Source organism: Sapajus apella, unplaced genomic scaffold (genome assembly GCF_009761245.1).
Source record: "Sapajus apella isolate SASKATOON/1434 unplaced genomic scaffold, GSC_monkey_1.0 scaffold36, whole genome shotgun sequence".
In the NCBI taxonomy this organism is placed as follows: domain Eukaryota; kingdom Metazoa; phylum Chordata; class Mammalia; order Primates; family Cebidae; genus Sapajus; species Sapajus apella.
In genome coordinates this window covers 33,987,351-34,012,547 of record NW_022436976.1, presented here as the reverse complement: position 1 = coordinate 34,012,547, position 25,197 = coordinate 33,987,351, and the positions used below count along the sequence as shown (strand labels likewise).

At 35.2% G+C, this 25,197-nt stretch overlaps 1 protein-coding gene across 6 annotated transcripts in view; it reads right to left on the bottom strand.

Moving 5' to 3' along the window:
* The window catches only part of NRDC (nardilysin convertase), a 93,889-nt gene that overhangs the window by 21,700 nt on the left and 46,992 nt on the right, over window positions 1–25,197 (bottom strand). For 3 of the 6 annotated variants that reach the window (XM_032297027.1, XM_032297032.1, XM_032297031.1), the window contains exons 2-16: window positions 22,891–23,239; window positions 20,141–20,274; window positions 19,035–19,104; window positions 18,740–18,821; window positions 17,007–17,160; window positions 15,510–15,583; window positions 12,626–12,721; window positions 11,021–11,143; window positions 8,905–8,962; window positions 7,195–7,268; window positions 5,284–5,353; window positions 3,414–3,491; window positions 1,893–2,013; window positions 1,751–1,809; window positions 1,243–1,297 (exon numbers count right to left, since the gene is read on the bottom strand). In XM_032297027.1, the coding sequence (XP_032152918.1) occupies window positions 1,243–1,297; window positions 1,751–1,809; window positions 1,893–2,013; window positions 3,414–3,491; window positions 5,284–5,353; window positions 7,195–7,268; window positions 8,905–8,962; window positions 11,021–11,143; window positions 12,626–12,721; window positions 15,510–15,583; window positions 17,007–17,160; window positions 18,740–18,821; window positions 19,035–19,104; window positions 20,141–20,274; window positions 22,891–23,239 (1,597 nt within the window). The remainder of the gene's footprint in view (window positions 1–1,242; window positions 1,298–1,750; window positions 1,810–1,892; window positions 2,014–3,413; window positions 3,492–5,283; window positions 5,354–7,194; window positions 7,269–8,904; window positions 8,963–11,020; window positions 11,144–12,625; window positions 12,722–15,509; window positions 15,584–17,006; window positions 17,161–18,739; window positions 18,822–19,034; window positions 19,105–20,140; window positions 20,275–22,890; window positions 23,240–25,197) is intronic. The other 3 variants (XM_032297028.1, XM_032297029.1, XM_032297030.1) reach the window with 3 other exon arrangements.

The following is a 25,197-nucleotide window of genomic DNA, read 5'->3' as shown; positions in this document are numbered from 1 at the left end:
ATGAATCAAATCAAGGTAGAAATCAAAATGTATTGGGCTAGGTACAGTGGCTCATGCCTATAATCCCAGCTATTTGGGAGGCTAAGGCAGAATCGCTTGAACCTGGGAGGTGGAGGTTGCAGTGAGCCAAGATCTTTGCCACCGCACTCCTGCCTGCGTGACAGAGCAAGACTCCATCTCAAAAAAAAAAAAAAAAAAAAATCAACATGTGTTGACTGGGCATGGTGGCTTATGCCTGTGCTCCTAGCACTTTGGGAGGCCAATGCGGGAGGATGGCTTGAGCCTGGTTCAAGACATGCCTGGGCAACATAACAAGACCCCTTCTCTAATTAAAATTTTAAAAAATTAAAATGTGAGTGTCAAATAAAAGTCTTGAGATAAGAAATCATATTAATAAAAATATTATTTCAATTTAAAACTGAAAGAATGACCACCAGTTCACTGACAGAAGAAATGGAAATATTTTTTCCAGAGGAATGCAATCAATTCACGTATTTACTGAGCACCCACATACACAGACTTTTAAAACTGACAGGTCTTTCAGATACCAAGTGGTTCCAGTTCCATGTTTTGCAATGAGGAAACATATTCAGATTTTTCCTAACTAGATGGCTAGATGGCTTGCCTAAGGTGACACAATGAGTAAATGACAAGCAGAGTAGACATCAGAACTCTGAACTCATAACATCCACATACGCTTCCCAAAACACCACACTGCCCAGTCCTTTACTAGACTTCTGGGCTCAAGCAACCTGCCTGCTCAACCTCCCAAATGCTTGGATTACAAGCATGAGCCACGTCGCCCAGCCTCTGAGCCTATTTTAATTAAGAGAAATGCCCTCCTTCCCCTAAATTCCAAAGCACAATGTTTCTAACATTATATGTGGTAAATATAAATTCAAATATTGTGAATGTCTTTACAATATTTGAATTCCTAAAATATTAAATATCATAACATCTCCATTAATGTTTATTGAAGAGATAGATGGATGACTATACAGATTAAATAATTACCACACAACATGATCTGCATCATCTGCTTAATCCTCTCACTCCCTTATCTTACTCAATATAAATACTCAAAAACACGATAATTTTCAGATAGCTTCAAGGCTATCTGGAGACTTACATGACAGAGAATGACAGAATTAAAACTCCACTGACACTCAAAAAGAGGAACAATGTCCACACCAGTTTCAACTTAGTCACAGGCAACATGCAAAAGAATTTGACTTCCAGTACCTGTTCTTGGTAATGAAATTCATTATCCTCAATTTTCCGAATCTCTTCAAAAATTCTGTGAAGGGGAAAACTATAATTAGAAGATACATTAAAATTTCTGCCTACTTGAGGGAAAAGGGCAGGAGGGAGAGGATCAGAAAAGATAACTGTTGGATAGTAGGCTTAGTACCTGGGTAACAAAATAATCTGTTCGACAAACCACTGTGACACACGTTTACCTATATAACACACCTGCACATATACCCCTGAACCTAGAATAAAAGCTAAAAAAAAAAAAATTCTCACTAGAAGCATTAACAATAAAAGAAAAGCATGAAAATAAAGGGACTAGCCACATATGTGTAAAGCCTTAGTGTACACTCACATGTAGAAGGATAAGGATATGGAGCCACTAAAGGAAACAGAGCAGAAAATGCCTGAAAAACCATCAAGTCATGCCTACTGGCACCCTGAAGCCTCAAATATACTAGGACTGGCTCCTGGCCTCATTCCAAGAAATGTTTATTACCTTTTTTCTGGGCCTAGTTTCTGCAGCATTTTTAAATACTGAAAGACAGTGTAAGCAACCTAAAAACAAAACATCCGATTAGTCTTTTCCATAAAACGTTATCTACACGAAAGGAAAAAACAACTCAATTTGAATTATTTACCTCATAAAAATGTTCATAACCCTCATCGGTCAATGTAATAGAAATGCTGAACACTGAATAAGTGGAATTTTGCTCAAATCCCGTCTCACCATTTCCACCAAACAGTGCAAGAGCCCAGCACCTACAGGTGGGGAAAAAATCCAATCAATGTTCCTGGACTGACAGTCTACAGACATGTCAAATTAACAAAATATAGAGGCTTTCTATGTAAAATTTGAGAACCTCAGCCTTTGATGTAAACATATACTTTCCAATGGTAAATCTAAAAGTACACATTTTAAAAGCACAGAATCACCAGAAGGAAATAACAGTCTTTAGTCTAATAGTACAACATTAACAGTTTTAAGCCAAAACCATTCCTTTTGAAGATAACAGCATAAAGTATTAAAATTATGACTGCCGGAAGGCATTTCGCTTATTTATTTTTCTTAAATAGAGACAGGGTCTTCTTACTATGTTGCCCAGGCTGGTCTCAAACTCCTAGGCTGGAGCAATCCTCTGCCTTGGACTCTCAAGTGCTGGAATTACAGGTGTAAGCCACCGTGCCTGGCCTCACAATTTTTGAACCTGTCTTCTAAGAGAAGCCTTAAGACACTTCTAATACATACTTACACCAAATGTCAAGCGAGTTCTTTAAGGCTGTCAGCTAACCTATGTAGGCTGTCTAAGAAAGAAGCAATGAGACTATACCTTTCCCTGACTACATTAATTCTGCAGACACCAGAATAGAGTCTGAAATTCCAATAAAGCTCAATAAGGTAGAAAGTTTGTGCACAACTTAAAGCATATAACATATATTGTGTAAGGTGTATATGAACCCAATATCATTAGTTTATTATTTCATAGTAACTCTGCCCTCTTAGTTTTCTTTGAATGTTCTAGTACACACAAGTGTCTTAAAAATACTTAAATTTCTCATCCATCTTCCATTCTCACACTATTTCATTTACAGAAAAATCAAACAAGGAATTACTTTAATGTATTAGTCCTGATTCTAAAATTATATTTCTATGATTTGGCTATAGTTGACTTAAACAGGTCCTTTAACGCTTAGGAAACATTCTGCTAACAGGACTACATATACCATTTGCAGTCCCACATGTTAATTATAATTTACCTACCCAATGAAGTTTTCATTAAAGTACAGCTTTTGGGTTGGGAGAGCCTGGAGTATTTAAATAACTGACTTCTTTACCATTCAGTCAAATATAAATCCTTGATTAGAGCTAATTCTTTTATGCAATTCTGGAATCTATTAATTTCATTTATGATTTTTTAAAATTTTGCATACAAATACTTCTAATAATGGGCTAAAAGTTAGCTTATAAGGAAATACAGAAATATAACATGGCCATTAAAATAATGTAAGCTATTAAGATAGTTATTAAGATGACTATAATATAAAATTTATTATTCTAGGCTTCTGGGCAGTTAAAGCAGAAGAATGCATTATATAATACTTATTGTCTCTTATTTTTCAGAGATTGCTATACTGAAAATACTTATAAACTGAATACTTGCTTTTTCCTAAGGAAAGAAAGAATGCTGCCTTTGCCTTCATGTCCAACCAGCCATGATATGTAATGAAGTGGCTTCACCCTTTTAAAAAAGTTTTATGATCAGAAAAAAAAAAGGTATAAATACAAAAGAAAATCTAACCTTTAAGGCTACAATAATTTGAAAATATAATTACAAACTTATTCTCACATATGTCCGCCAAATGTAAAATTGTAATTAATTTAATAGCAAGATAAAAACAGAAAATATAGTAAAATTAATTCTTTTATCTGAGAAGGACTACAATCATCCCAAAATTTAAGGACATTACTTTTTCCCTTGGACACCAAACTTACCTGCTTTCATGATTTATCTTTTTGCTTCACCCAAAATGAAAAGTAGATTCCTTATCAGTTTAGAACCTAATATAGATATGAATAACTGTAAAAGCTTTTGGTACTACATTGGGCTCTGTGGTAAAGTAAAATGTGTTGTTCAAAGGGTCAGAAAATCTTGGTTCTAGTTTTAGATTTTCCTTTAAGTAAATCAGGAACTTGAGCAAGATACTTAACTGTATTCTTCTTTTACTCTTCACTTGCCTAACTACTTGGTGTTTTCATGAAAATGCAATAACAAGTATAAAAATGCTTTATCACATACTAATGATAGTCTGACTAAACGTGCACACTCTGTTCAAATTGTCTTTCCCACTGGGTTCTACTGTAAAAGTATTCCTACCACAAAGACATGTAGGAAAAAACTGAGTTTTCTGCATATTTCTATATAAATTTTATTATTTTATTTAATTAGGTTACACAATTAAATTCAGTAAACAGCTAAAAGTCAAGATACAATTTTCAACTATGGGCAGTCCTTAAAGCCCATATAACCTTGTTTAAAATATTTATTTGGCTGGGCACAGTGGCTCAAGCCTGTAATCCCAGCAAGGTCGGAGGCCAAGGTGGGCAGATTGCTTGAGCCCTGCCCCCTCCAAAGTTAAATTTTTATCAGTTCATTAGCATTTATTTCTAATTAGAAAAGCATTTGTAGGCATCGACTGATCCTTATCTTAAAGAACTGTCTGGCCCATGTTATACTGCTCATATAAGATAACTATATAGACAAGTAGAAATTCTTCCCTAATTTGCATAAACCTGCTTTAATTCAGAGGAGTAAATCCTTGGGATTTATGTACTCTAGTCATATTACCAGTCCAAATTATTATTATTTTTTTTATTTTGAGACAGAGTCTTGGCCGGGCGTGGTGGCTCATGCCTGTCATCCAAGCACTTTGGAGGCCAAGGCGGGTGGATCACCTGAGGTCGGGAGTTCAAGAGACAGCGTCTTTTTTTTATTTTGAGACAGAGTCTTTATTTTTATTTTTATTTTGAGACAGAGTCTTGCTTTGTTGCCCAGGCTGGAGTGCAATAGCATGATATCAACTCACTGCAACCTCCACGTCCCAGGTTCAAACAATTCTCATGCCTCAGCCACCCGAGGAGCTGGGATTATAGGTGTATGCCACCATGCCTGGCTAGGTTTTTGATATTTTTAGTCGAGACACGGTTTCACCATGTTGGCCAATCTGGCAGGCCCAAATTATTTAACTTTACTTTTGACAAGATCAAAACAAATTACCAAAGTTAGCATTCACACTAAACACTTAATTTCAAAGACTTAAGAAAGGCAACTATAACCGAGAAGGCTCTAGTTTTTATATCAAAAAAAAAAAAAAAAAAAAGTAAAATACCCAGCAAGGTTTAAAAGCTCCTGGAGTAATCAAGTTTCAGGTTACCATATTGCCATGTTTATAAATTCAGAACCCCCAAACTTAAACCATTTAAAATAATTCTCACTCAGTTCTAATGAAGTAAAATTTCCCTTAAACTCTTACCTGTAATGTTGCTGTTGAGGAGGAAGTGCCCATGTGATGGTCAGAGCATGAATTTTTCTGATTGGAACAACTAAACAAAAACATTTTCCAGAATAACAGATATGAGTGTTTCTCTTTAACTTTTACTATATTACAAGAATGTTTAAAATTCTATATATTTATCCTCCAATAAACAAGGGAAGGTTAAGTACAATGCACTTATTATTTCAACTTGCCAATTTTCCAATTTAATGCAATTTTTATAAATTTGTTTTTGATTTGTTTTCAGAGGCAGAGAAAGCAGGGATAAAACAACTATGAGGATATGAAATGCTGCTGTGAATGGATCTCTTCTAGGAGTCAGGAGACCCATATCTGAAATCCAGTCCTACCACTATCTTGCTGTATGTGCTTGTATGACCTTGAGAAAATTACTTGCATTTAAACCTTTCTGAATCTGTTTACTCACAGTAAAATGAGTGAGTTGGGTTAAAGTATCTCCAGGATTTTCCCAATGCTATTATTATTCTATGATTAGAAAATCATAGAATAAAAGCCAGAAAGAATACAATAAAAAATAAGTTGTCTCTGGGAAGAGTTAGCTTAATATTAACAGAATGGAACCAGCAGCAGAAAGGCTGTAACAAAACAGTCATTGATCAGAGAAGGGGAAAAGGAAAGAGACTGGTAATGGGGGTGAAGAAAGAGAGAATACCTAACACAATTAGGAAAAAGAAAAAAAAATATCTGCCATGATGAAAAGAATAAAGAGAGAGAGATGGTGAATTAAGAATGTTTCTCCAAGCCGGGTGTGGTAGCTCACGCCTGTAATCCCAGCACTTTGGGAGGCTGAGGCGGGCAGATCACAAGGTCAGGACATCGAGACCAGCCTGGCTATTACTGTGAAACCCTGTCTTTTAAATAATAATAATAATAAAATAAAAATAAAAGAATGTTTCTCCAATATTCACTGTGGGCAAATTGTTCAGTAAATTATAATGTAATCACAAGACTCATTATGCAGTTATTACAAGTATACTATTAAATGAAACAAGGCAAAAGACAGAATTATATATGTACTTTATAATCTCAACTTTGTTAAGAAAATATACCTAACAGAAAATCGGAAGGAAATCTGAAGGCCAGGCATGGTAGCTCACGCCTGTAAATGCAGCACTGGGGGAGGCCAAGGCAGGCTGATCACTTGAGGCCAGGAGTTTGAGACCAGCCTGGCCAACACGGCGAAATGCCCTCCCTACTAAAAATACAAAAATTAGCTAGGTGTGGTGGTGGATGCCTGTAATTCCAGCCACTTGGGAGGCTGAGGCAGGAGAATTGCCTGAACCTGGGAGGCGAAGGTTGCAGTGAGCTGAGATCGTGCCATTGCACTCCAGTTTGGGCAACAGAGCGAGAATCTGTCTCCGAACAAAAAAAAAAAAAAAGAAATTTGACACAAATGACTTCCCTTGATGGTAAGATTTAAAGGTGATTTTTCTCCCATTTCTTGACACTTTATATTTTTATTTAGCAAATGTTGCTTTCACAACGAATTTAAAAGGAAACAATTTCCAAAGTGTTTTGCCTGTCCTCTACTTTTCCTCATTTAAAGGCAAAAAAAAGAGCAGAATATAAATAAAATGAAGCATAAATGAAATTTAACAACACAGAGAACAAAAGGGAACAAAGGTAAAGCAAGGAGAAAGCGTGAAATAGACTGAAGTAGCAGCAGGGCACCAGAATCAATCTATCTGCAGCTAGTCAATGGTCTGCTATCTATTACTAATTAGATCTCCATTGCCCATCTACTCCCTTTCCAACCCAGCTGTATTTTCTGTTGTGTTCTCATTTTCAATGAAAATTGGCAGCCTCAATTAGGTTATAGAGAATGTGCTAACATTATTTCAAACAGTTTTAAACCTTTGGTTCACGAACCTCTATAAAGTTTGTTAAATGCTGGTGTGTCAAATGGATCCGTTAAATGGCCAAAGTTTGGTTTGGGTAACCCACTGAAAATAAAACAAATACATACAAATTTAATTGGCAAAAGCCTTTATGAGCAATATCTTTAGGGATACTAACTGAGAGATATTTAAAATCTATTCTACATGCTCCTTTTTGGAAAGCATTTTAGGTATGAACAAACAGATGGCAACAAAGCTGCAAAATCTTGGATTACACAATCTGTTCTTAATCTCAGCCCAATAACTCAAGTCTCTAACTCAAGAGATAGAGAATAATGAATTTAAAGGATCCCCTCTCACCTCAGTATTTACTGCCTCTATCAGCCCCATTCAATCAGTTCTTTTCTTATACAGAGCCATTTCAGAAAGAAACTTACACTAGAGATAGTATTTTCTTAAAATCAGTGATTTTATAAAGCAGTATGTTAGGCACTATGGTATTTAAAAGATCCCTTGGTCCCTCCTGGGGGCTTCTAATCTGGTTGAAGATATTGTAACTTTCATATTTCTTCCAAAGCATAGTCAATGCAAATTAGTATTAAATGCCTCAAAGAATTTTTAACCTGTCCAATTAAGGAACCAAAGTTATTAGTGAATAATACATAAGATTTTTTTTAATGCTTATCAGATTGACAGGACCTAATGAATTTCTCTATTAAACATACCTCTAATTTTATTAAAGTTTCACATTTGACATTTCCATAGTTCACACTCCAGACTTCTAATCAAAAAAAAAAAGCCCTACAAATTTGTCATGGTTTTGATGACCATTACATACTAAAAAGCACTGCTAGTTATCAATGGAAATTTATATAACGCCAAATCAATAATAATCAGTTGTCATTAAAAATTATTCTAATATTTTATGCTAGTTTCTTTCAAAACTTTAAAATAATTATGTGTTAGAAGAATAACTGGGAAAATCCACTAGATTACTCATCTGATACACGAAAAAATATCTGATTTTATTAATTTTGTTAAAATGAAAACTACTACATGTGGGAAGAACGATTTCACTGCTTCCGAATTAAATTTTTTTATAAACTTTGTAACAAAAATGTAGCAGAAAAGTATCTTTTAAATATCTGTATTATTTTGATGAATTTGAGGTGGAGAAAAAACGCTTATATCATCCTGAACTGAAGGGCTACATACAATGTTTATAGAGGAGCATCTGGTTTGACTACATGAAATAAGTTTTTCAGGCAGTATGGAAAGTCAGCCATCATCTAAAAGATTCTTTCTTATATGGGAAAAACCAGTGCAAATCCAAACAACTTATTTAAAAAAACAAACTTTCAGTACACAATTTTTCCCAATGCGGGGGATTTAAGCGTGCATATTCTTCTGCCTCTCACATACTACTTTCTTTTGTATCACAGAAAAGCTCTAAATAAATGTAAAAGGAGGCATAAATTTTTCAGAATTATTGCTTACTATAACCTGTAAATTTTGAACTATGGAAACTTGGACTTGTCATCTTAGTTTACCCACTCAAAAGCTGTGTGACCTTGACAATCATTAAGTTTCGTTAGGGTTTAATTCTATCACCTGTGTAAAAATAAGAAAGCAAAAAAACCTTTGGGACTCATACAAGATAAGGTCTCTTTTAACTCTGAAGCTGTAATAATGGTCTCTTTAACTCTGAAGGTGTATGATGTATGAAAAAGAAATATCTTACTTGTTTGGTATCTCAGAAAATATTTCAGTCACCCACTTTTCCAAAGTATCCAGTGTTTCTTGAGAGGGGAGGGCAGGGAAGAGAAAGAAAAATGCAATGACATTATTCAAGGTAGAAATGCAATTAAATTTCTCACAGTTTCAGATAAAAAACAAAGGGATATTTTAATTTGGCCATTACTTGCCACTCTTTAACCAGTAATGAATAACAGGAAAAATAACATTAGAAAAGAAAACCTTAAGACACAGATAACTTTGAGACTCCTTTATTTCTCCCTGGTAAAATTAGAAAAGGCACACGAGTTTAACAAAAAATATATCTTTATCATTAGGCTACTGTGAAGGACCAAGAGATAATAAGATTATGCCAACCATCCTACACCCATTCCAAAATGTACACCCTCTTGGAAGGTTTCTCTATGCTAACCCATATTACATTAACCTTTCCTTTTTGGCATCTCACCAATAATTTTATATTCCACTTGTTTTACATTAAGTTACACTCATAAGTCTTTTAGGCTATATATACATGTATATATAAATCATACATATATATGATCTGTTTTCCTTTGATTCATTTCTTATATTTAATAAGAAGTCCTTTTGAAATTTCTAGTAAAAAACAAGATCTCAAAAAGGAAACCTTTTGCTTTATCTGAGTGACCATCACTAGAGAGCCATTTGTTAGTTCTACCAGGCACATGAATTTCACTGATTCTTAATAGAGAACCCCACTATATAAAACATGGGATTTAGACTTCTAAATTTATATTATACTACTTATATAGATGTTTGACTCTTAAATGGTATAATTAATGCTAAAACTCTAAAATCTATGAAATCTACACCATACATAGTTTTCATCAAAACTTTAAGCTAGGCACAGTGGCTAGGGCCTGTAATTGCAGCTATCTGGGAGGCAGAGGCAGGACAATCACCTGAGCCCAGGCATTTGAGGCTGCAGTCACCTATGATTGTGCTACTGCGCTATATTCTGAATGACAGAGCAAGACCCTGTCTTGTTAAAAAAACAAAAAACTATAGGACTTGTTTTAAAATTTTCAAATAAGCATTAATAAGCTCTTATATATCTGTCATCACAGAGGAAGAGAATACAAAAGAAACAGAGTAACTACTTCAAGAAAAATGCATGGAATTATTGCAAACACAATAATCAATTAAAAATTATGAATTAATTTGTATACCAAATATGGAATTAACTAATTTAGCAAATGTAAAAGAAACCTAGAAGCAATTTGAACAAAAGAAGTTGACTTGAGGGTATAAAGTTATGTGGTATGATAGATACCACATAACTTTATACCCTCAAGTCAACTTTAGTGAACTCGTTTTGATCATAAATGCAAAAATGTTTTACATGTCAATGCCAAGTCAGATTTGATCTTAATTTCAACAATATAAAAAGCAAAACTTTATAAAAGGAGAATCACATTAGGGTGAGGATTCGCCTTTCAAAAAGAAATGTGCAAACTATAAGCTATGTTAAAAGGAATAATTTAGCAATTTATTGACTTAAAAAACAAGTAGATTGAAATATAAAGAAAACAAAAGAAAGCTTCCATGTTTTCCTTAATGAGAAAAAGTTAATATGAGTTACTGAAGACAATGATAAAAGAAGGAAAATAAAGATATTCATCAGTCTTTATATTTAAGATACTTCTGCCATTGTCACCATGATCAATCTCAACTAATCATGCCATTTTTATAGGACCTTATGTAAGTATGAACAAACCATTTGCCCTGTATGAGTTTGTAATCAATATAGAGTAAATGGAAAACCACAGATACAAGGGCAAGTGAAGTGGCTTAAGAGATCAATTCATGACCTATTGGTATATTAGTACATTCATAAACCAGCCTACAGATAAGACCTATACATGTAAGAGAAAAAAATTTGCCTGAGAATCTGATCATCTTATGTTTCCCTGAGCTTTGCCACTAGCTACGTGACATCAAGAAGTTCTGACTTCCATTACTTTGTATTAAGGTCAAGCACTAAAGTAATTAATAGTACATTCCAACACTGATACAGGCAAACAAATCCTAAGAAAATACTACTTCAAAGTAACTCTAGGAGCCATAATAAATAATGTTACCTTTGGATTGAACCACTAAAGTCATGTAATGAGCAGAATAGTAACGTGTCCAGAATTCTTTCAATCTAGAATGTGTATCAATATTATTCTTTTTTGGTTCATGCTTGAGCGTCTCAGCATTTCCTATAAAAGAACGAAAAAAAAAAATCACAGTTATAACTAAGTTCACTTGGTTAAAAGTCTTCTACACCATCAATGCACATTTTGCTACGATACATGATTAATGAAATAACCCAAGTGACTCAAGAATATTGAACCAGTATGTAATAATGTATTAATATTAATAAGACAAAAATGAGTAAGAAACAATTCTGAAGTATATTTTAATAGCCAAAGAATTAATCTCTTGTTGGGAAAACCTTTAAAAAACAGAAACTCCCTAAGCTTCTTTGCTTAATAATTAGTTTAGCAGTATTCAATCCAGGTTTTCCCTTTAATTATTTTAATAATATTTTGTCTAATTCTTAAAAATAAAACACAAGAAGCAAGAATGTCATATGAAATGTATATAACTGTACAAAAATATACAGGAAAACAAAACACACTTTGAAGAATAATTTAGATAGGCCGGGCAAACGTTGGGAAGCCGAGGCGAGTGGATCATGAGGTCGGAGTCTGAGACCCGCCTGGCCAACATAGTGAAACCCTGTCTCTACTAAAAATACAAAAATTAGCCAGGCGAAGTGGTGGGCACCTGTAGTTCCATCTACTTGGGAGGCTGAGGCAGGAGAATTGCTTGAACCAGGGTGGCAGAGGTTTTGGTGCGCCGAGATTGCACCACTGCACTCCAGCCTAGGCGACAGAGTGAGACTGCGTCTCAAAAAAATAAATAAATAAATAAATAAATAATAATAATTTAGATCATCTCATCCTAAATTTTACCCCATAATCAATAGGACTAATATGAGGATGTAACTAAATCCTACCACTAAGAAAATGTCATTATGAAAAACAGATACCAATTAAACAGCTTACCAGATGAACAAAATTAAGTCACATTTCAAAAACTCTTAAAGAAACCATTGCTAACTCTGTTGACAAATGGAAATGTCAGGCTGAGGTGAAGCACAGACGTTATAAAAATCAAATAAACAGATGTTCAAATCCCACATCCACCATTACTATGTGCGTAACTTAAACAAATTAGATAACTTGACAGAAATTTAAAATAGAGATGGGGTCTCACTATGTTGCAAGGCTCGTTTTGAACTGGGATCAACTGATTCTCCCACCTCAGCCTCCCAAAGCGTTGGGATTACAGGTGTGAACCATCACGCCTGACCTAAACCTGTTAATCTTTAAATTGAGATTATCTCTGAAAACTGTGATAATGATCAAATGAAACAATCCATGTAGTGCTACCATAGTATCTGGCATCTAAAAAGCATTCACAAAATGTTAGGTGTTATTCTTGTTATAGTCATAGTTAGAGAACCAAGTACAGGCATATTTAACAACTTCATACTTGCAAGACTATCCAGCTATCCTAAAAGGTAAAAGGTACCTAGGGGCCCTAGCTTTATAATTTTCAATGCTTTATCAACTTTCCTTATTCTAAATCTTAACTAGAAAATATGAAATAAAATGATGTATTTAGTATCTTACCCCAAAAAAATTTCCCCATAGGATGTCCAGGTCGAGCAAGGCTTCCAAACAACATTTCCTTTCTGTTTGCATCAGAAGGCCTTGCAAGTTGATATTCTGTCAATTTTAAAGAAACACTTAATACAATTCCGTATCTCCTTTACTATATGAAAATTTAAACTTACAGAACAAAAAGCAAGGAAGTTAACAAAAATTAACTTCATGAATCACATGTTACAAGACTGAAGTGGGAAGCTCAATGATCCAGGCCTGGCTCTATGACTTAATATGACCTGTAACTTTGGGCAAATCAATTCACCTTACTAAAGTTTTACCCTTATTTTTCAAATGAAACACAAGGTAGCTAATGATCTGAAAGTTTCAGCTCTAGGATGCTATGTACAAGATTTTACTGATGAAAGTGCTAATAAAATACTGAACCTTGTATCTCGAAACTTGGTCATATGCCAAGTATAATGGCTAAGAACAATCACTTTCAAGTCAGAAATATCTTGGCTACTGCTAAATGTTTGTGTCCCTCCCACCCGAAATTTCTACGTTGAAACTTAATCCCCAATGTGATGGTATTTGAAAGAAGGGGCCAAGAGAAATGATTAAGTAATAGGGCAGAGCTCTCTTGAATGAGATTATCGCCTTATAAAAGAGACCTCAGAGTGCCCCCTTTCCCCTTCTGCCATATGAAGATAAAGAGTGAAGACAGTTGTCTATAAACCAGAGAGCAGGCTGTCACCAGACACCAAATCTGCCAGTTCCTTGATCTTGGACTTCTCAGCCTCAAAAAACAGTAAGAAACAACTCTATTGTTTATAAGACACCCAGTCTGTGGCATTCTGTTTTTGCAAACCAAATGGACTAAAAGTGCTAGAATTGTAGTTCTGAGACTTACTAAGCTGAATAACCTTGAGGAAGTTACCTAATGTACCTAATTCCATTCCTCCAAAACTGTAAGAAAATAAATTTTATTTTAAGCCACTATGTTTCTGGTAATTTGCCCAGCAATAACAGGTAACTAACATAGCAGACACACAAACATATCCATGAAAAGTAATTTAAGACCCCTTACAACTGATGAGACTAGAATATAAATATCTGAACACTTAGAGACCAAATTTGGCAAGGAAACAAACATTAAAAATAAAAAAGAGGTCAGGCGAGGTGGCTCAAGCCTGTAATCCCAGCACTTTGGGAGACGAGGTGGGTGGATCATGAGGTCAGAGATCAAGATCATCCTGGCCAACATGGTGAAACCCTGTCTCTACTAAAATTACAAAAATTAGCTGGACGTGGTGGCGTCCACCTGCAGTCCCAGCCTACTCAGAAGGCTTGAACCCAAAAAGTGGAAGTTGCAGTGAGCCGAGATTGAGCCACTGCACTCCAGCCTGGGTGACAGAGCAAGACTCTGTTTCAAAAAAATAAAAAAATAAAAATAAATGTATGCAAGGAAATTATAAAATACTAAACAAATCTACCTGCATTGTGCAAATAAATGTTTATAAATGTATGTGTACACATTTATAGACCTAATGGATAGACCTGGCCATCCAATCATGCAGGCAACTAAAGAGAGGTGAATGAGAAAAGTAACACCTGAATGACAGAGAGAAAACCCTCCCATCTGAATAGACTAGAAAAAAATAACACCAAATTACTGAGCTTTCAAAACTGGTTAATAAGTAATTTACTTCATCAGTTAACAACTGTTAGATCAGATTGAATTCTAGGTCTCCTATCATTAAAAAAAAAAAAGAAAGAAAGAAAGAAAAACACAAATGAACAAAAGCACAACAGAATTTTTACTTTAGTTCAGCATAAACCAAAACTGCATACTCGTGTGTGTGTGTGTGTGTGTGTGTGTGTGTGTGTGTGTGTGTTTCTTCCAACATAATTTTTCAAAGTATAATATATTGTGGTTTAAAACTGTAAAATCTAATTAAAGGCCTACTTTTTCAAACACTGATGTCAACCCACTCCAGAAAACTGTATAAAGAAAAACATACTAGAAAGCATTTAAGACACAGATAATAGTTCTTGAGTCTCAAAATATGGAAAGTGCTTTTACAGTTATCCTTAGTTGTTTTGTTTTTTCATCCATTCAACAGACATTTAACTAGGCTTAAGGTAAAACAGACACTGTGGTAGGCAAGTAAAAAAATAAAATAAATCCTTGATTTCAAGGAGCTACTACAGCTAGAAGGAGCTTAACTATTCCATCCTCTTTTACAAATAAACGGAATACCACATTTGGAGACATTTCTGCGAGTTAAACAGGGGTCTGTTGACTTCCAGATAGATTACTCTTTCTAGCCATCTGTAGTTTACTCAGTCTAGTGAATGTTTTAAGTCATTATAGAACTAGACACTGAATCAAACCAAGGAGGAAGATACTACAAAAAGCGGAATACAGAAACCTACAGTCGCCATAAGACAAGCCTAACCTATATGAAATGGAAGTCCCTCCAAGTCTAGTATTAACTGCTTTTAATACTAAAATAAATCAAGCAGGGATAATAGATAATAGTGATATATATTAATACTATGTAATTAAGGAATATTTATAGCACAGAGCTATAATGAAGCCTTACTCTATGTAAGTACATTGTTTTCCTTTATAGTCTTCAATCTTTGAATCTCAAAAGATTAGCCTCTATGGTAAACCTTCAAAAAACAAAAGATGAAAAATATCCACCACCATCCTTTTCATTTACTTCAAATTTACACTGAATTAGATGTTTAATGACTTCAGGAATAAACATGATACATATTTCACTTTAGTCCTTTAAAATATAAAGATAAAATGGTCTAGAGATAAAGAAGGGTAAATGTAATAAAAAACTGGGTTTCATGAAGGAAAAAACTGTAGTTACACATAAAATACTCCTCTTACCACTATCAACGGCTTCAACTTCACGGTCAATAGCATCTCTGATCATTAGTGGATGGATGAAGAACTGGGCCCATCTGAACAAAAAACAAAACTGGCATTTCTGTTTTTGTTCATTTTCATCAGTCAACATCTATTATTTTGATTAAGAAACTTGCTAAGTTAGAGATTTAATTCACAATTATAAGTATATAAAATCTAAACCATCTGCATTTCTATATTTCAAACTAATATCTATGTTACTTTAACTTTTTCATTGTGAAATATATTTAATAATCACAGAAAAATTAATAAAATATGAATATATAAACTACACCTGAGTGGCCCACACAGGTGAAGAAACCAACCATAGTCGACACTCTAGAAGCACCCGGCACCTACGAAAGGTTATCAAGAACTATCCTTACAAATATGTAACGGTCATTGTGCCCAATCTTCTTTATTGATGTCTTTTATCTCTGTTATTTGGCATTAAAGGTACAAGTACATAACTTCTGAATATAAAATATATATTTTGTGGGCATATCCTCAAGTACATAATTAGAGCTATTAGTTTATTGAATACATACACAGTATATGTATTCAGTATATATTAAAAAATGTAGATGGCTCTATACCAAAACATTAATGGTGGTTATCTTTAGATTGTAAAATTAGAGGCAATCTTATCCCTTTTTGCTTCTCTGTTTTTCCATATTTTCTATTAAACTGTGTTTTTTAAATGGCTGAGCAAAGTGGTTCACATCTATAATCTCAGCACTTTGAGAGGCTGAGGCAGGAGGATCACTTGAAACCACCCTGGGCAATACAATTCTACAAAAATTAAAAATTAGCTAGGGGTGGTAGCACATTCAGCCTGGGAGACTTCGGTTGCACTGAGCCACACATTCATGCAATTGATGGCCAATCGCACTGATGCCCTCCAGCCTGGACAACAGGGCAAGACAGTATCTCTTAAAAAAATTTGTAATAATGAGTCAATAGAGAATACATTATTAATAAAACCCAAAAGGTTTTTAGTTTTATTTTCATCTGTAATACAAAGACTATGCATTACAGAATAAGAGTCAAAGTGTATCTAATAGTTTAACAGCTCTTTTTTCCTAATAAAGTTTTGTCTGTTTGAGACAGGGTCTCACTCTGTCACCCAGGCTGGAGTGCAGTGGTGTGACTGTAGCTCACTATAGCCTCAAATTCCTGGACCCAAGTAATCCTTCCACCTCAGCCTCCTGTGTAGCAAGGACTACAGGTGCGCACCATCATGCTTGGCTAATTTTTTATTTACCTATTTTTATAGAGGCAGGGTCTCACTATTTTGCCCAGGCTGGTCTCAAACTCCTGGCTTTAAGCAATCCTTCTACCTCAGCCTCCCAAAGTACTGGAGTTACAGGCATGAGTCACCATGCCTGGTCTAGGTAAAGTATTGTGACAATTTACTCTATTTACATTTTCAAAGTGTCATTAGATCTTTAAAATTAAAATGTATTTGGAGTTAGTTACCTGTCCAGGGCTTCCTTGAAGTACTTCCTCTGGACATCAAACTGAAAGACTGTGCGTTCACAATCAGTTGAGGCATTATCACTACCCCCATGCTTCTTCAGGAAGGCATCAAACCCATTCTCATCTGGATATTTCAAACTACCCATGAATACCACTAAATGGAAAGAACACAAAGTCATACAACACAAAGACACAGACAATATATTTATCATATATGAACTTATATGCATAGAAAAATGGAAAGATTTGGCTGTGAACCGAATAAAAAGAGAGAGGAAAAAAAAAGAAAAACTGAAAGAAAATAGACCAACGCATTAAATGCTTATGTCTGAATTTTTTTTTTTCCTTTGAGACAGAGTCTCTCTCACTCTGTTGCCTAAGCTGGATCTTGGCTCACTGCAATCTCTGCCTCCTGGGTTCAAGTGATTCTCGTGCCTCAGCCTCCCAAGCAGCTGGAATTACAGGTGCATGCCACCATGCCTAGCTAATTTTGTATTTTTAGTAGAGATGGGGTTTCACAATGTTGGCCAGGCTGGTCTCCAACTCCTGACCTCAAGTGATCCACCCACTTTGGCCTCCCAAAGGGCTAGGGCATGAGCCACCATACCCAAACCTAAATAATGCTTTCTTTATTACATTTGTTTTTGTAACTTTCTGTAATGCTCATGTTACTTTTAAGATAAACATATAATTTATAAAGAAATTAAAAAGATTTAAATTTAAATAGATTAAAACATTTTATTAAATAGATTAAAATTCAAAGAAATTCACATAAATGCAGATTAACTGCTACGGCTTTTACAATGTAATCTCTTAAATTTAAAGAGATTAAAATTTAAGTACAAACATATATGCAGATTAATTGCTACTGTAAAACTTCAAGTTAGAAGTATACCCTCAAAAACTTTAGAAAATCAGACCATTAAAAACTGAGTAATTCAGAAAAATAAATATTTATAACTGTGTAACATCCCCATAGGTTTTATTTAGGCACATTCCAAATTAAATGGAAAGTTTCTATTGTTTTGTTTTTATATTATAATCATGCCTTTTGAATTTCCAGTTTTTTGTTTTTGTTTTTTGAGACAGAGTCTCACTCTATCACCCAGGCTGGATGATAGAGTGGCACAACCTTGGCTCACTGCAACCTCCACCTCCCAGGTTCAAGCGATTATCTTGCCTCAGACTCCCGAGTAGGTAGGACTACAGGTGGCCACCACCATACCCGATTAATTTTTGTATTTTTAGTAGAGATGGGGTTTCACCATGTTGGCCAGGCTGGTCTCAAACTCCTGACTTGAAGAGATCCACCTGTCTCAGCCTCCCAAAGTTCTGGTATTATGGCATGAGCCACCTCACCCAGATAATTCCCATATTTCTAATGCAAGGGGCCTTGCTAACACTGGAAGGGACTACCTTCCCCAGGGCTAGCCAATTCCTAGAAAATGGCAATCATCTCCTGATCTGTTGGCCTTATCACAGTTCAATAATAGTAACATCTACAGTTTAAAAGTTTTCTATGTGGTTTCATTCTAATTCTCAGACTAAGTACATCCAGATTAAAATTAAAACTTTCACCCATGACATTCATAAATCAATGATTTTTTTCTTAGCCTTTTCTGTTGCTAAATATATCATACTTCTGTCAAATCAATTACTAATCTTTGATATCAATTCACATATGTTTGAAGGAAAAAAAAAAAAACAGGGAATGATATTTTACAAATTCTTACTGTGCTCCAAAAAGTGTGCCAGCCCTGGCAGGTCATCTGGATCAGCAAAACTCCCAACTCCAACACAAAGAGCCGCAGCAGACTGGAGTAATTAGAACACATACAAATAGTTGAGTCAACCCTAAAGGAATAATATTTGCAGACTGGAGTAATAAGAATACATACAAATAGTTGAATCAACCCTAAAGGAATAATATTCGCATCTTAAGGATTCATTTGAAGATGGATGTTTTCCAGTAGGAAATAAAAAAATTCTTTCCCTGAGAATCAGGAGGAGCAGCAAAGTGAAACTCACCAGAACTGTGTCAGTTTCACCCTGCTGCTCCTCCACTTGCCATCCTGCCAAATGCTGAACAGGTGCAGACCTAAGGAAAAAAGCAGAAACAGACAGAAAAAAAGGGAAGAGGGACTGGACAGCCCTCCCAAATATCATTTCATTTCACCATTTCAGAATTCTGAACCAAGTTTTTTCCTTGAATTATTAGATTTTGAAATCTGCAGAAGTAACGTATCTAAGTAGGTATTTCTAAAGATCTCTAAGCAATTAAAAGCTTTGTGTTGAGTAACTCAGTTACTATACGTGAAACTTCTCAACATGTAACTTAGAAAATTGTATTAAAATAGAATAAGAACATTTTAGGAAAACATCTAACAAAAATAGTAAGTGATAAAAAGATAAAATCGGTAGCTATTAAAAAGTATAACTAAATTTTAAAGAGGCTTTTTAGTTCTTCCCTTCTAATTGAAGATATATAGCATATATTACTTATCAGTATATATTCTCCCAATACTTTGGGAAAATCAGTTTTTAACAAAATTGATGGCCAAGAGGTACACCAAACTGCACTTAAAACGATTGGGGCATAATTTTTTTTTTTTTTTTTTTTTTAAAGACCGGGTCTAGCTATGAGGCCCAGTCTGGTCTCAAACTCCTGGACTCAAACAATCCTCCCACCTCAGCCCCTCGAAGTGCTGAGATTAAGGTGTGAGCCACTGCACCCAGACTGCTGGGGCATAATTATAGTAAGTTAAAAAACAAAGTAAGGCGAAAAAAACGGTCAATTTGAATCCTTGAAGACAGAAAGGTGAATTATTAACTTTCCCAAATTCATTTGTTTTCTTCAAACTTTGCAAATGTCAATTTTACAGGACTAACATATTTGGTGAAACGTTACCCTCTTAAAAAAAGAGGTTTTCAAAAAATAGCATGTACCTGGCATAAAGTCTAGCCATGTGTCATAAAATGAAAGTGTGTTTTCAGAAGAACCAAACAGCCTCACTTGATACTGTAAACCCCATTTTGAAGACTTAGGCACATAAAGTCAGTTAAAACATGGGGGAATATCCAGTTCTTCAAACCACAATCTAACCTGTTCTGTGATGTTTTAATAGGTGCCTAACCTGCTTTCAGCTCCAACTACCCCATAAAGATTTCTTGTCTTGACCAGCAGAGTTGAAGATATTTTTGAATAAGTTGACTTAAACCACAGTCTATCAGTCAGCTTTGACCACAGCAAAAACAGGCTCTGCGATTGCTAGAAAAGAAATTCATACTTGAGAATTTTCTACCTAAAAAATTCATACCTGAGAAATTCATACTTGAGAATTGAATTAAGAAAGCCCTGAACAAATCTTAATTCAGTGTATATCATACTTAAATTTCAATCTTGTTAATTTATCAAACTTTTAAAATCAAGAACAACTTCCTTTGGGAGGAGGAAAATGAAGAGGGATAAAAAAAGATGCCTCAGAAAAGTAAACTTCTTAATTAGGTAAATATTCTCCAAAAACTATCAAATACTTTTCTTCCTGCTTCCTTTATTAATTCTCATATTTACCTTAAACCAGGTTCATATTTTTCAAATAAAAATTAGATCATAAAAACACTTCAAAGCCCTATACCACTCTTAAGCCATCTCTTACCAAGACTAATCTACTTTATTTCCTTTTTTCAGAAAGTTATTCAATGAATATAAACATCTACCACTTATGATCATGGGATCTTTCCTTTCACTAGTGAACCCACTGCTTTCGAATCAAAACAATTTGATCTTGTCCTCAAACTACTTAGGTTCCACTGTCCCAGTAGGATAATCCATAAAATTAGCCCTCAATATCTTATAAGGATTATATCACACTGAGTTCTCAGAAAAGAAAGGTAGCATCTAAGCCATTTTTAAAGTAATCACTAGACTCTGACCCCACTGCTAGAAAAGGTAAACTTAGAATTTGATCTACCTCAGCAAAATAAAAAGGGGTACCAAAAAAGCTGAACATATATCTTCATTTGTCAAAGGTGTTCACAGTTGCTGTATAAATGTTAAGTATTTTATAATGTCTTGACATTAAAAATGGCTATCAAAATAATTTTTAATTAGTTGTAAAATGCTTTATCAATTAATAGGAAATATAAAGAAATCAGATCATGGGAAAAGCTACTTATAGATAGATGGAAAGATAGAGAAAAAAATGTATGCATGAGAAGCATTCAGTTAAGAAGTTATAACATGGTCAGGCTTAGAGCTAAAATGGGACTTAGAATTTATATTCTTGTTTTAAAATTGAGGGGGAAAGAAAAGAAAATGAAAACACCTAAAATCATGTAGAAAGACAGGAATAGAGCCAGAATTAGAACACAGGTTTCCTGACTGTCAGTGTTCTTTTCACTCTGTGACTTTTATAATTTCTTCCTTTTTATTAATGCTCTATTTGGAATTATGAGATCTATTTAAAAGTAAATCTATCAATTTCCAATCTGTTCATAGAGACCTTAGCATATAGACTATATATAGACTATCAAGTGACATATATATACCTTTTTCCCCCCGAAGTGTTTGGTATCCATCTCTAAAGCTTTCCAAGTTAAAACTATTTAATCCTTGGCCTATCATGCCACCCAAAAACAGGATCACTAATAATCTTACTAAACAGCAAAAAGCTTCTTAAAAATATGACTCAATCCAACAACTGAGTAAAATAACTGGTACAATCTTTCTTTTGAAAAAAATAATTTTTTCCAAGAAGAATGACTATTAAATCATACCTACTACTTACATCTCAAATCTTCACATCTTTAAGAGTGACCTTTTTTTTTTTTTTTTTTTTTGAGACAAATCTTACTCTGTCAGCCAGGGTACAATGCAGTAGTACAATCACAGCTCACTGCAACCTTGACCTCCCCAGGCTCAGTTGATACTCCCATCTCAGCCTCTCAAGTAGCTGGGACCACAGGCATGTGCCATCACACCCGACTAATTTTTTTTTTTTTTTTTAATGTTTTACAGAGACAGGGTTTCACCATGCTGCCTAGGATGGTCTCAGAACTCCTGGACTCAAGTGATCTGCCCATCTTGGCCTCTTTGTATGTAAACTATACCATCCTGAATATATTATCAATATTCAAGAAACTAGCTTTAACCAACTTTTGCTGGTCAATTCCACCATAAACATTCTAAAAATTATCCTCTGGGTACTCCCTACTACAAAATTGGAGGTATTCTTCAAAAGATATTAAGAAATTCTCCCTATCAAACCCTGTTTATCTATTCACTGACTATTGTTATATATTAAATAAGCTCAACTGCCCTGTTTCTATTTCAACTCTTCCAAAGTACTCATTTAAAGAGCTTTGCTTTCTCATAAAAAGAGCTAAATCAAACTCAATTATCTATATAGAAACTAATCATACAATAACTGTCAGAGCCCTAGGCCCATGTAAAGATTTCACACTAGCCCCATTATTTCCTTCTTCTTTTTCCAGTCTTACCAAGGGTAACATACTCTTATTTCTCTAATCCAGGCTAAGAATTTTGCAGATCCTCATCAACCAGTATTTGTTTTTAAACATAAAATGTATACAACTACACATAAATTCAAATACCTCTGAGTGCTGGTTACCTCTGAGACATATGGCTATGGGAGATTTTTATAATTTTGTTTTCTTTATATTCTATTAGTTTCTATAATGAGCATTTATTACTTTTATAATCAGAGCAAAATGTTTTCAAAATGTAATTCTGATACAGAATAGACCTTTACTGAAGACCAAAAGATAAATATATACTTCCTTTTTGCTATTAAGAAATAAAGCTTGAGTTTAGAAGTTGTCCCAAAGAATTCCCAAATTAGAAGAAAACAGACATGACTCACACCTGTTTTTCAGTAGTTTTCTTTCTAGCTTCTGCCCTCTCTTCTAATTCTTCCAATTCATTATTCTCAGTATCAAGATCATCATCATGTTCATCATCAAACTCATCTTCATCATCAAAACCCTCTTCATCATCATCTTGTGTTTCAGCTCCAGAATCTTCGTCATCATCTTCTTCTTCCTCCACCTCCTCCTCCTCCTCTTCTTCTTCTTCTTCTTCTTCTTCATCTTCTTCTTCTTCTTCTTCTTCTTCTTCTTCTTCTTCATCGTCTGTTGTATTTCCTGTTTTACCTTCCATATTACTTAGGTCTGAAATCAAAAGTGCCTGCAAGCCATTCTGTAATTTGATGTATCTGGGAAAAAAAAAATAATCATCACACATTTTGATTCAGGTTTTGTGTGTGTGTGTGTTTTCAGAGTTTCACTCTTGTTGCCTAGGCTGGAGTGCAATGGCATGATCTTGGCTCACGGTAACCTCCACCTCCCGGGTTCAAGCGATTCTCCTGCCTCAGCCTCCCAAGTAGCTGGGATTACATACATGCGCCACCATGCTCGGCTAATTTTGGATTTTTAGTAGAGATGGGGCTTCTTCATGTTGATCAGTCTGGTCTCGGAACTCCCGACCTCAGGTTATCCGCCCTCCTAGGCCTCCCAAAGTGCTGGGATTACAGGTGTGAGCCACCGCACCTGGCCTATTCAGCTGTTCTTTACACCCATACAAGTTATCAGCTTATAATTAAAAAAAAAAAAAAATCCAAGTACACACACACACACACACACACACATAAAACTAACACTATCTGTAAACTAATAAAATTGGTTGCTCTGGAGAAGGAATCCCAAAAGCTAATCAGTTTTTGAACAGCTGGAAGGAAATGAAGGTAAGAATATTTCATAATATACCGTTTGTATTTTTAAATTTTGAACTATACAAACATATTTACCTATTCAAAAACCACATTTTAGTTAAAGACATTATACAGTCCACCACTAGGCCTCCCCTATTTCTCAGTTTGTAAGTAAACATTCTATCATACCAGAAGACTTAGCCAAGAGAAATGCATCTCTCAATATATAGAACAGTCATGTCAGCCTAAGCATTAATATTAAAGCAAAATCACATAAAATTGAACTGCTGATTTTCTTTTCTATAAAATGTTTGACATATCCATCTTCAAAGCTGCTTTTATAAACTGAAAAATGGTTATATATCTATGAAAATGAAATCCCCCCCAGACTGGTAGCCCCGCAGGAAGATTGAGATGGAGTTTGCTATACTTCCCAGGCTGGTCTCAAACTCTTGGGCTCAAGCAATCCACCTCAGCCTCCTAAGTGGCTGGCATTACAGGTATGTGCCACTATGTCTGCCTCCTCAATCTTTTTGTTTGTTTGTTTTGGTTTTTTTGTGTGTGTTTTTTTTTTTTTGATACGGAGTCCTGCTCTGTTGCCCAGGCTGGAGTGCAGGGGTGCAATCTCAGCTCACTGAAACCTCTACCTCTCAGGTTCAAGTGATTCTCCTGCCTCAGCCTCCCGAGTAGCTTGGACTACAGGTGCCCACCACCACATCCAGCTAATTTTTGTATTTTTAGTAGAGACAGGTTTGACCATATTGTCCAGGCTGGTCTCAAACTTCTGACCTCAAATGATCCACCCACCTCGGCCTCCCAAAGTGCTGGAAATACAAGCATAAGTCACCATGCCTGGCTCAGGCCCCTGATTCTTATCTGCAAAACCACTGTGCCAGTTTGATAACTAGGTGTCTATTACAGACTGCTCCCATTTACACTAAATTTTTCCTCTTTTTTTTTCTTGAGACAAGGTCTCACTCTGTTGTGTAGGCTAGAGTGCAGTGGCACGATCTCAGCTCACTGCAGCCTCAACCTCCTGGGCTCAGGCAATCCTCCCACCTCAGTCTCTGGAGTAGCTGGGACCACAGGTACATGCTACCATACCAGGCTAATTTTTGTATTTTTTTTAGAGACAAGGTTTGCCATGTTACCCAGGCTGGTCTTGAACTCCTGGGCTCAAGCAATCCACCCACCTCAGCCCCCCAAAGTGCTGGGACTACAGGCATGAGCCACCACATCCAGCCCCATTTATACTAATTTTTTCATGTATTTCAATAGGCATTTATTTAGCACCCTTTATATATCAGATACCATACTGCATTAAGGATAAAAAGAGTAAAAACCAAATTCCTCATCATCAGGCATTCACTGTCTAATAATGAGATAAACCAGTATAATACAGAATGACAGATAAATACAGAATGTAAGAAAGAAGAAAGCAGTCAGGGAAGTCGTCTAAGACA